We start from the raw sequence: 12242 nt of genomic DNA on the forward strand, positions 1-12242 counted from the left end.
AACAGGAAACACCTGGACCCTGTAGTCAGGGTAACAGGAAACACCTGGACCCTGTAGTCAGGGTAACAAGAAACACCTGGACCCTGTAGTCAGGAAATACAAGGTAACAGGAAACACCTGGACCCTGTAGTCAGGGTAACAAGAAACACCTGGACCCTGTAGTCAGGAAATACAAGGTAACAGGAAACACCTGGACCCTGTAGTCAGGAAGTGCAAGGTAACAGGAAACACCTGGACCCTGTAGTCAGGAAATACAAGGTAACAGGAAACACCTGGACCCTGTAGTCAGGAAATACAAGGTAACAGGAAACACCTGGACCATGTAGTCAGGAAATACAAGGTAACAGGAAACACCTGGACCATGTAGTCAGGAAGTACAAGGTAACAGGAAACACCTGGACCCTGTAGTCAGGAAATACAAGGTAACAGGAAACACCTGGACCCTGTAGTCAGGAAATACAAGGTAACAGGAAACACCTGGACCCTGTAGTCAGGGTAACAAGAAACACCTGGACCCTGTAGTCAGGAAATACAAGGTAACAGGAAACACCTGGACCCTGTAGTCAGGAAATACAAGGTAACAGGAAACACCTGGACCCTGTAGTCAGGAAATACAAGGTAACAGGAAACACCTGGACCCTGTAGTCAGGAAATACAAGGTAACAGGAAACACCTGGACCCTGTAGTCAGGAAATACAAGGTAACAGGAAACACCTGGACCCTGTAGTCAGGGTAACAGGAAACACCTGGACCCTGTAGTCAGGAAATACAAGGTAACAGGAAACACCTGGACCCTGTAGTCAGGAAGTACAAGGTAACAGGAAACACCTGGACCATGTAGTCAGGAAATACAAGGTAACAGGAAACACCTGGACCCTGTAGTCAGGAAATACAAGGTAACAGGAAACACCTGGACCCTGTAGTCAGGGTAACAGGAAACACCTGGACCCTGTAGTCAGGGTAACAGGAAACACCTGGACCCTGTAGTCAGGGTAACAGGAAACACCTGGATGTTATAGATTTTGCCAAACCTGATCCCAGATCAGATTTGTGCTGTATAGCCAACTCCTATGGCTGATGGTGTTGCCAAGTTTGACATGACAAAACAGCACAAACTGATCTGGTTAGATATTTTTTAAGCAATAATGTCCGAGCAGGGTGTGGTATATGGCCAATATACCACGGCTAAGGGCTGTTCTTATGTACGACGCAACGCGGAGTTCCTGGATTACAGTCATTAGCCGTGGTATATTGGTCATATACCACAAACACCCAAGGTGCCTTATTGCTGTTATAAACTGGTTACCAACGTAATTGGAACCATAAAAACTCATGTTTTGTCATACCCGTGGTATACGGTCTGATATACCACGGCTGTCAGCCAATCAGTATTCAGGACTCAAACCACCCTGGTTATAATCTAGAATAGATACTGCTTACATATCATTCAGTGTTTTACCTCTCTCTGCCCCTCGCTCTCTCTCTCTCTGCCCCTCGCTCTCTCTCTCTCTCCCCCTCTCTCTCTCTCTCTCTCCCCCTCGCTCTCTCTCTCTCCCCCCTCGCTCTCTCTCTCTCTCTCTCTCTCTCTCCCCCTCGCTCTCTCTCTTTAAGACTCTGCCTCCTATCCGTAGCAGCAGTGCCGTGGTTGGGGGTATGTGTACCAGGCCCAGCCGTGCAGAGCGGAGGGCCCAGAGAGAGGCTAGCCAGGTATGGAGGAGACCTGAACCGCCCTGCCCCACCCTGCTACACCTGGGGGTCACCGGCCGCTCACACTCCCTCCTAGAGTTCCAGACCTTCTTCCCCTCCCTGCTCAGCACACACCACGTCAACAGGTACAGTACATTGACTACCCTGCGGTCAGCCAAAAGACCTTCAGAGTGTTTCAGGGGATAGGTTGAGTGAGGGTGGTGCATTGAATTGCTAATCTAAATCACATAATGAGTAATTATTTGGGGATGCAAGGTGATTGGTAGATCAGGGATTCTGTGCAGTCAGACTGCAATTACTCAATCTCAAACACACACCTTGACTGGGAGGGTTACTGTGTCTATAGTGGTGTTTTACTGGGAGGGTTACTGTGTCTATAGTGGTGTTTAACTGGGAGGGTTACTGTGTCTATAGTGGTGTTTAACTGGGAGGGTTACTGTGTCTATAGTGGTGTTTAACTGGGAGGGTTACTGTGTCTATAGTGGTGTTTAACTGGGAGGGTTACTGTGTCTATAGTGGTGTTTAACTGGGAGGGTTACTGTGTCTATAGTGGTGTTTAACTGGGAGGGTTACTGTGTCTATAGTGGTGTTTAACTGGGAGGGTTACTGTGTCTATAGTGGTGTTTTACTGGGAGGGTTACTGTGTCTATAGTGGTGTTTTACTGGGAGGGTTACTGTGTCTATAGTGGTGTTTTACTGGGAGGGTTACTGTGTCTATAGTCATGTTTAACTGGGAGGGTTACTGTGTCTACAGTGGTGTTTAACTGGGAGGGTTACTGTGTCTATAGTGGTGTTTAACTGGGAGGGTTACTGTGTCTATAGTGGTGTTTTACTGGGAGGGTTACTGTGTCTATAGTGGTGTTTTACTGGGAGGGTTACTGTGTCTATAGTGGTGTTTTACTGGGAGGGTTACTGTGTCTATAGTGGTGTTTTACTGGGAGGGTTACTGTGTCTATAGTGGTGTTTTACTGGGAGGGTTACTGTGTCTATAGTGGTGTTTAACTGGGAGGGTTACTGTGTCTATAGTGGTGTTTAACTGGGAGGGTTACTGTGTCTATAGTCATGTTTTACTGGGAGGGTTACTGTGTCTATAGTCATGTTTTACTGGGAGGGTTACTGTGTCTATAGTGGTGTTTTACTGGGAGGGTTACTGTGTCTATAGTGGTGTTTAACTGGGAGGGTTACTGTGTCTATAGTGGTGTTTTACTGGGAGGGTTACTGTGTCTATAGTCATGTTTTACTGGGAGGGTTACTGTGTCTATAGTCATGTTTTACTGGGAGGGTTACTGTGTCTATAGTCATGTTTAACTGGGAGGGTTACTGTGTCTATAGTGGTGTTTTACTGGGAGGGTTACTGTGTCTATAGTGGTGTTTAACTGGGAGGGTTACTGTGTCTATAGTGGTGTTTAACTGGGAGGGTTACTGTGTCTATAGTCATGTTTAACTGGGAGGGTTACTGTGTCTATAGTCATGTTTTACTGGGAGGGTTACTGTGTCTATAGTGGTGTTTTACTGGGAGGGTTACTGTGTCTATAGTCATGTTTTACTGGGAGGGTTACTGTGTCTATAGTGGTGTTTTACTGGGAGGGTTACTGTGTCTATAGTGGTGTTTTACTGGGAGGGTTACTGTGTCTATAGTGGTGTTTTACTGGGAGGGTTACTGTGTCTATAGTGGTGTTTAACTGGGAGGGTTACTGTGTCTATAGTCATGTTTTACTGGGAGGGTTACTGTGTCTATAGTCATGTTTTACTGGGAGGGTTACTGTGTCTATAGTGGTGTTTAACTGGGAGGGTTACTGTGTCTATAGTCATGTTTTACTGGGAGGGTTACTGTGTCTATAGTGGTGTTTTACTGGGAGGGTTACTGTGTCTATAGTGGTGTTTTACTGGGAGGGTTACTGTGTCTAGTGGTGTTTAACTGGGAGGGTTACTGTGTCTATAGTGGTGTTTAACTGGGAGGGTTACTGTGTCTATAGTGGTGTTTTACTGGGAGGGTTACTGTGTCTATAGTCATGTTTTACTGGGAGGGTTACTGTGTCTATAGTCATGTTTTACTGGGAGGGTTACTGTGTCTATAGTCATGTTTAACTGGGAGGGTTACTGTGTCTATAGTGGTGTTTTACTGGGAGGGTTACTGTGTCTAGTGGTGTTTAACTGGGAGGGTTACTGTGTCTATAGTGGTGTTTAACTGGGAGGGTTACTGTGTCTATAGTGGTGTTTAACTGGGAGGGTTACTTTGTCTATAGTGGTGTTTAACTGGGAGGGTTACTGTGTCTATAGTGGTGTTTTACTGGGAGGGTTACTGTGTCTATAGTCATGTTTAACTGGGAGGGTTACTGTGTCTATAGTGGTGTTTTACTGGGAGGGTTACTGTGTCTATAGTGGTGTTTTACTGGGAGGGTTACTGTGTCTATAGTCATGTTTTACTGGGAGGGTTACTGTGTCTATAGTCGTGTTTAACTGGGAGGGTTACTGTGTCTATAGTGGTGTTTTACTTGGAGGGTTACTGTGTCTATGGTGGTGTTTTACTGGGAGGGTTACTGTGTCTATAGTGGTGTTTTACTGGGAGGGTTACTGTGTCTAGTGGTGTTTTACTGGGAGGGTTACTGTGTCTATAGTGGTGTTTAACTGGGAGGGTTACTGTGTCTATAGTCATGTTTTACTGGGAGGGTTACTGTGTCTATAGTGGTGTTTTACTGGGAGGGTTACTGTGTCTATAGTCATGTTTTACTGGGAGGGTTACTGTGTCTATAGTGGTGTTTTACTGGGAGGGTTACTGTGTCTATAGTCATGTTTTACTGGGAGGGTTACTGTGTCTATAGTGGTGTTTTACTGGGAGGGTTACTGTGTCTATAGTGGTGTTTTACTGGGAGGGTTACTGTGTCTATAGTGGTGTTTTACTGGGAGGGTTACTGTGTCTATAGTGGTGTTTTACTGGGAGGGTTACTGTGTCTATAGTGGTGTTTAACTGGGAGGGTTACTGTGTCTATAGTGGTGTTTTACTGGGAGGGTTACTGTGTCTATAGTCATGTTTTACTGGGAGGGTTACTGTGTCTATAGTGGTGTTTTACTGGGAGGGTTACTGTGTCTATAGTCATGTTTTACTGGGAGGGTTACTGTGTCTATAGTGGTGTTTTACTGGGAGGGTTACTGTGTCTATAGTGGTGTTTTACTGGGAGGGTTACTGTGTCTATAGTGGTGTTTTACTGGGAGGGTTACTGTGTCTATAGTGGTGTTTTACTGGGAGGGTTACTGTGTCTATAGTGGTGTTTTACTGGGAGGGTTACTGTGTCTATAGTGGTGTTGAACTGGGAGGGTTACTGTGTCTATAGTGGTGTTTAACTGGGAGGGTTACTGTGTCTATAGTGGTGTTTAACTGGGAGGGTTACTGTGTCTAGTGGTGTTTTACTGGGAGGGTTACTGTGTCTATAGTCATGTTTTACTGGGAGGGTTACTGTGTCTAGTGGTGTTTAACTGGGAGGGTTACTGTGTCTATAGTGGTGTTTTACTGGGAGGGTTACTGTGTCTATAGTGGTGTTTAACTGGGAGGGTTACTGTGTCTATAGTGGTGTTTTACTGGGAGGGTTACTGTGTCTATAGTCATGTTTTACTGGGAGGGTTACTGTGTCTATAGTGGTGTTTTACTGGGAGGGTTACTGTGTCTATAGTCATGTTTTACTGGGAGGGTTACTGTGTCTATAGTGGTGTTTTACTGGGAGGGTTACTGTGTCTATAGTCATGTTTTACTGGGAGGGTTACTGTGTCTATAGTGGTGTTTAACTGGGAGGGTTACTGTGTCTATAGTGGTGTTTAACTGGGAGGGTTACTGTGTCTAGTGGTGTTTTACTGGGAGGGTTACTGTGTCTATAGTCATGTTTTACTGGGAGGGTTACTGTGTCTATAGTGGTGTTTAACTGGGAGGGTTACTGTGTCTATAGTCATGTTTAACTGGGAGGGTTACTGTGTCTATAGTGGTGTTTTACTGGGAGGGTTACTGTGTCTATAGTCATGTTTTACTGGGAGGGTTACTGTGTCTATAGTCATGTTTTACTGGGAGGGTAACTGTGTCTATAGTGGTGTTGAACTGGGAGGGTTACTGTGTCTATAGTGGTGTTTAACTGGGAGGGTTACTGTGTCTATAGTGGTGTTTTACTGGGAGGGTTACTGTGTCTATAGTGGTGTTGAACTGGGAGGGTTACTGTGTCTATAGTGGTGTTTTACTGGGAGGGTTACTGTGTCTATAGTGGTGTTTTACTGGGAGGGTTACTGTGTCTATAGTGGTGTTGAACTGGGAGGGTTACTGTGTCTATAGTCATGTTTTACTGGGAGGGTTACTGTGTCTAGTGGTGTTTTACTGGGAGGGTTACTGTGTCTATAGTGGTGTTTTACTGGGAGGGTTACTGTGTCTATAGTGGTGTTTTACTGGGAGGGTTACTGTGTCTATAGTGGTGTTTAACTGGGAGGGTTACTGTGTCTATAGTGGTGTTTTACTGGGAGGGTTACTGTGTCTATAGTGGTGTTTTACTGGGAGGGTTACTGTGTCTATAGTGGTGTTTAACTGGGAGGGTTACTGTGTCTATAGTGGTGTTTTACTGGGAGGGTTACTGTGTCTATAGTCATGTTTTACTGGGAGGGTTACTGTGTCTATAGTGGTGTTTAACTGGGAGGGTTACTGTGTCTATAGTCATGTTTTACTGGGAGGGTTACTGTGTCTATAGTCATGTTTTACTGGGAGGGTTACTGTGTCAATAGTCATGTTTTACTGGGAGGGTTACTGTGTCTATAGTGGTGTTTTACTGGGAGGGTTACTGTGTCTATAGTGGTGTTTTACTGGGAGGGTTACTGTGTCTATAGTGGTGTTTTACTGGGAGGGTTACTGTGTCTATAGTGGTGTTTTACTGGGAGGGTTACTGTGTCTATAGTCATGTTTTACTGGGAGGGTTACTGTGTCTATAGTGGTGTTTTACTGGGAGGGTTACTGTGTCTATAGTGGTGTTTTACTGGGAGGGTTACTGTGTCTATAGTCATGTTTTACTGGGAGGGTTACTGTGTCTATAGTGGTGTTTAACTGGGAGGGTTACTGTGTCTATAGTCATGTTTTACTGGGAGGGTTACTGTGTCTATAGTGGTGTTTTACTGGGAGGGTTACTGTGTCTATAGTGGTGTTTTACTGGGAGGGTTACTGTGTCTATAGTCATGTTTTACTGGGAGGGTTACTGTGTCTATAGTGGTGTTTAACTGGGAGGGTTACTGTGTCTATAGTGGTGTTTTACTGGGAGGGTTAATGTGTCTATAGTGGTGTTTAACTGGGAGGGTTACTGTGTCTATAGTGGTGTTTTACTGGGAGGGTTACTGTGTCTATAGTGGTGTTTTACTGGGAGGGTTACTGTGTCTATAGTGGTGTTTTACTGGGAGGGTTACTGTGTCTATAGTGGTGTTTAACTGGGAGGGTTACTGTGTCTATAGTGGTGTTTTACTGGGAGGGTTACTGTGTCTATAGTGGTGTTTTACTGGGAGGGTTACTGTGTCTATAGTCATGTTTAACTGGGAGGGTTACTGTGTCTATAGTGGTGTTTAACTGGGAGGGTTACTGTGTCTATAGTGGTGTTTTACTGGGAGGGTTACTGTGTCTATAGTGGTGTTTTACTGGGAGGGTTACTGTGTCTATAGTGGTGTTTTACTGGGAGGGTTACTGTGTCTATAGTGGTGTTTTACTGGGAGGGTTACTGTGTCTATAGTGGTGTTTAACTGGGAGGGTTACTGTGTCTATAGTGGTGTTTTACTGGGAGGGTTACTGTGTCTATAGTCATGTTTTACTGGGAGGGTTACTGTGTCTATAGTGGTGTTTTACTGGGAGGGTTACTGTGTCTATAGTCATGTTTTACTGGGAGGGTTACTGTGTCTAGTGGTGTTTAACTGGGAGGGTTACTGTGTCTATAGTGGTGTTTTACTGGGAGGGTTACTGTGTCTATAGTGGTGTTTTACTGGGAGGGTTACTGTGTCTATAGTCATGTTTTACTGGGAGGGTTACTGTGTCTATAGTCATGTTTTACTGGGAGGGTTACTGTGTCTATAGTGGTGTTTTACTGGGAGGGTTACTGTGTCTATAGTGGTGTTTTACTGGGAGGGTTACTGTGTCTATAGTCATGTTTTACTGGGAGGGTTACTGTGTCTATAGTCATGTTTTACTGGGAGGGTTACTGTGTCTATAGTCATGTTTTACTGGGAGGGTTACTGTGTCTATAGTCATGTTTTACTGGGAGGGTTACTGTGTCTATAGTCATGTTTTACTGGGAGGGTTACTGTGTCTATAGTCATGTTTTACTGGGAGGGTTACTGTGTCTATAGTCATGTTTTACTGGGAGGGTTACTGTGTCTATAGTCATGTTTTACTGGGAGGGTTACTGTGTCTATAGTGGTGTTTTACTGGGAGGGTTACTGTGTCTATAGTGGTGTTTTACTGGGAGGGTTACTGTGTCTATAGTCATGTTTTACTGGTCTATAGTCATGTTTTAGGGTTACTGTGTCTATAGTGGTGTTTTACTGGGAGGGTTACTGTGTCTATAGTGGTGTTTTACTGGGAGGGTTACTGTGTCTATAGTCATGTTTTACTGGGAGGGTTACTGTGTCTATAGTGGTGTTTTACTGGGAGGGTTACTGTGTCTATAGTGGTGTTTTACTGGGAGGGTTACTGTGTCTATAGTGGTGTTTAACTGGGAGGGTTACTGTGTCTATAGTGGTGTTTAACTGGGAGGGTTACTGTGTCTATAGTGGTGTTTTACTGGGAGGGTTACTGTGTCTATAGTGGTGTTTTACTGGGAGGGTTACTGTGTCTATAGTGGTGTTTTACTGGGAGGGTTACTGTGTCTATAGTGGTGTTTTACTGGGAGGGTTACTGTGTCTATAGTGGTGTTTTACTGGGAGGGTTACTGTGTCTATAGTGGTGTTTTACTGGGAGGGTTACTGTGTCTATAGTGGTGTTTTACTGGGAGGGTTACTGTGTCTATAGTCATGTTTTACTGGGAGGGTTACTGTGTCTATAGTCATGTTTTACTGGGAGGGTTACTGTGTCTATAGTCATGTTTTACTGGGAGGGTTACTGTGTCTATAGTGGTGTTTTACTGGGAGGGTTACTGTGTCTATAGTGGTGTTTTACTGGGAGGGTTACTGTGTCTATAGTCATGTTTTACTGGGAGGGTTACTGTGTCTATAGTGGTGTTTTACTGGGAGGGTTACTGTGTCTATAGTGGTGTTTTACTGGGAGGGTTACTGTGTCTATAGTGGTGTTTTACTGGGAGGGTTACTGTGTCTATAGTCATGTTTTACTGGGAGGGTTACTGTGTCTATAGTCATGTTTTACTGGGAGGGTTACTGTGTCTATAGTCATGTTTTACTGGGAGGGTTACTGTGTCTATAGTCATGTTTTACTGGGAGGGTTACTGTGTCTATAGTCATGTTTTACTGGGAGGGTTACTGTGTCTATAGTGGTGTTTTACTGGGAGGGTTACTGTGTCTATAGTCATGTTTTGGGACTGTGTCTATGTGGTGTTTTACTGGGAGGGTTACTGTGTCTATAGTGGTGTTTTACTGGGAGGGTTACTGTGTCTATAGTGGTGTTTAACTGGGAGGGTTACTGTGTCTATAGTGGTGTTTTACTGGGAGGGTTACTGTGTCTATAGTGGTGTTTTACTGGGAGGGTTACTGTGTCTATAGTGGTGTTTTACTGGGAGGGTTACTGTGTCTATAGTGGTGTTTTACTGGGAGGGTTACTGTGTCTATAGTGGTGTTTTACTGGGAGGGTTACTGTGTCTATAGTGGTGTTTTACTGGGAGGGTTACTGTGTCTATAGTGGTGTTTTACTGGGAGGGTTACTGTGTCTATAGTCATGTTTTACTGGGAGGGTGTGTCTATAGTGGTGTTTTACTGGGAGGGTTACTGTGTCTATAGTGGTGTTTTACTGGGAGGGTTACTGTCTATAGTGGTGTTTTACTGGGAGGGTTACTGTGTCTATAGTGGTGTTTTTTACTGGGAGGGTTACTGTGTCTATAGTGGTGTTTTACTGGGAGGGTTACTGTGTCTATAGTGGTGTTTTACTGGGAGGGTTACTGTGTCTATAGTGGTGTTTTACTGGGAGGGTTACTGTGTCTATAGTGGTGTTTTACTGGGAGGGTTACTGTGTCTATAGTCATGTTTTGGGAGGGTTACTGTGTCTATAGTGGTGTTTTACTGGGAGGGTTACTGTGTCTATAGTCATGTTTTACTGTTTTACTGGGAGGGTTACTGTGTCTATAGTCATGTTTAACTGGGAGGGTTACTGTGTCTATAGTGGTGTTTTACTGGGAGGGTGTTTATAGTGGGTTTAACTGGGAGGGTTACTGTGTCTATAGTCATGTTTTACTGGGAGGGTTACTGTGTCTATAGTTGTGTTTTACTGGGAGGGTTACTGTGTCTATAGTGGTGTTTTACTGGGAGGGTTACTGTGTCTATAGTCATGTTTTACTGGGAGGGTTACTGTGTCTATAGTGGTGTTTTACTGGGAGGGTTACTGTGTCTATAGTCATGTTTTACTGTGTCTATAGTGGTGTTTTACTGGGAGGGTTACTGTGTCTATAGTGGTGTTTTACTGGGACTGTGTCTATAGTGGTGTTTAACTGGGTTACTGTGTCTATAGTGGTGTTTAACTGGGAGGGTTACTGTGTCTATAGTCATGTTTTACTGGGAGGGTTACTGTGTCTATAGTGGTGTTTTACTGGGAGGGTTACTGTGTCTATAGTGGTGTTTTACTGGGAGGGTTACTGTGTCTATAGTCATGTTTTACTGGGAGGGTTACTGTGTCTATAGTGGTGTTTTACTGGGAGGGTTACTGTGTCTATAGTCATGTTTTACTGGGAGGGTTACTGTGTCTATAGTGGTGTTTTACTGGGAGGGTTACTGTGTCTATAGTCATGTTTTACTGGGAGGGTTACTGTGTCTATAGTGGTGTTTTACTGGGAGGGTTACTGTGTCTATAGTCATGTTTTACTGGGAGGGTTACTGTTTAGTCATGTTTAACTGGGAGGGTTACTGTGTCTATAGTGGTGTTTTACTGGGAGGGTTACTGTGTCTATAGTCATGTTTTACTGGGAGGGTTACTGTGTCTATAGTCATGTTTTACTGGGAGGGTTACTGTAGTCATGTTTAACTGGGAGGGTAACTGTGTCTATAGTGGTGTTTTACTGGGAGGGTTACTGTGTCTATAGTGGTGTTTAACTGGGAGGGTTACTGTGTCTATAGTGGTGTTTAACTGGGAGGGTTACTGTGTCTATAGTCATGTTTAACTGGGAGGGTAACTGTGTCTATAGTGGTGTTTTACTGGGAGGGTTACTGTGTCTATAGTGGTGTTTAACTGGGAGGGTTACTGTGTCTATAGTCATGTTTTACTGGGAGGGTTACTGTGTCTATAGTGGTGTTTTACTGGGAGGGTTACTGTGTCTATAGTCATGTTTAACTGGGAGGGTTACTGTGTCTATAGTCATGTTTTACTGGGAGGGTTACTGTGTCTATAGTGGTGTTTAACTGGGAGGGTTACTGTGTCTATAGTGGTGTTTAACTGGGAGGGTTACTGTGTCTATAGTGGTGTTGAACTGGGAGGGTTACTGTGTCTATAGTGGTGTTTTACTGGGAGGGTTACTGTGTCTATAGTCATGTTTTACTGGGATAGTCATGTTTTACTGGGAGGGTTACTGTGTCTATAGTGGTGTTTAACTGGGAGGGTTACTGTGTCTATAGTCGTGTTTAACTGGGAGGGTTACTGTGTCTATAGTCATGTTTTACTGGGAGGGTTACTGTGTCTATAGTGGTGTTTTACTTGGAGGGTTACTGTGTCTATAGTGGTGTTTAACTGGGAGGGTTACTGTGTCTATAGTTGTGTTTTACTGGGAGGGTTACTGTGTCTATAGTGGTGTTTAACTGGGAGGGTTACTGTGTCTATAGTGGTGTTTTACTGGGAGGGTTACTGTGTCTATAGTCATGTTTTACTGGGAGGGTTACTGTGTCTATAGTCATGTTTTACTGGGAGGGTTACTGTGTCTATAGTCATGTTTAACTGGGAGGGTTACTGTGTCTATAGTGGTGTTTTACTGGGAGGGTTACTGTGTCTATAGTTGTGTTTTACTGGGAGGGTTACTGTGTCTATAGTTGTGTTTTACTGGGAGGGCTACTGTGTCTACTGTGTCTATAGTGGTGTTTAACTGGGAGGGTTACTGTGTCTATAGTGGTGTTTTACTGGGAGGGTTACTGTGTCTATAGTCATGTTTTACTGGGAGGGTTACTGTGTCTATAGTCATGTTTTACTGGGAGGGTTACTGTGTCTATAGTCATGTTTTACTGGGAGGGTTACTGTGTCTATAGTGGTGTTTTACTGGGAGGGTTACTGTGTCTATAGTTGTGTTTTACTGGGAGGGTTACTGTGTCTATAGTTGTGTTTTACTGGGAGGGTTACTGTGTCTATAGTCATGTTTTACTGGGAGGGTTACTCTGTCTATAGTCATGTTTTA

At 44.1% G+C, this 12242-nt stretch overlaps 1 protein-coding gene across 1 annotated transcript in view; it reads left to right on the forward strand.

Annotated features, from left to right (window-relative positions):
- The window catches only part of cfap65 (cilia and flagella associated protein 65), a 99989-nt gene that overhangs the window by 58202 nt on the left and 29545 nt on the right, over nt 1-12242 (forward strand). Inside the window, exon 29 of the mRNA XM_064976967.1 lies at nt 1612-1832. Coding sequence (XP_064833039.1) covers nt 1612-1832 — 221 coding nt within the window. The remainder of the gene's footprint in view (nt 1-1611; nt 1833-12242) is intronic.

This window comes from Oncorhynchus masou, chromosome 10, assembly GCF_036934945.1.
Source record: "Oncorhynchus masou masou isolate Uvic2021 chromosome 10, UVic_Omas_1.1, whole genome shotgun sequence".
NCBI lineage: Eukaryota > Metazoa > Chordata > Actinopteri > Salmoniformes > Salmonidae > Oncorhynchus > Oncorhynchus masou.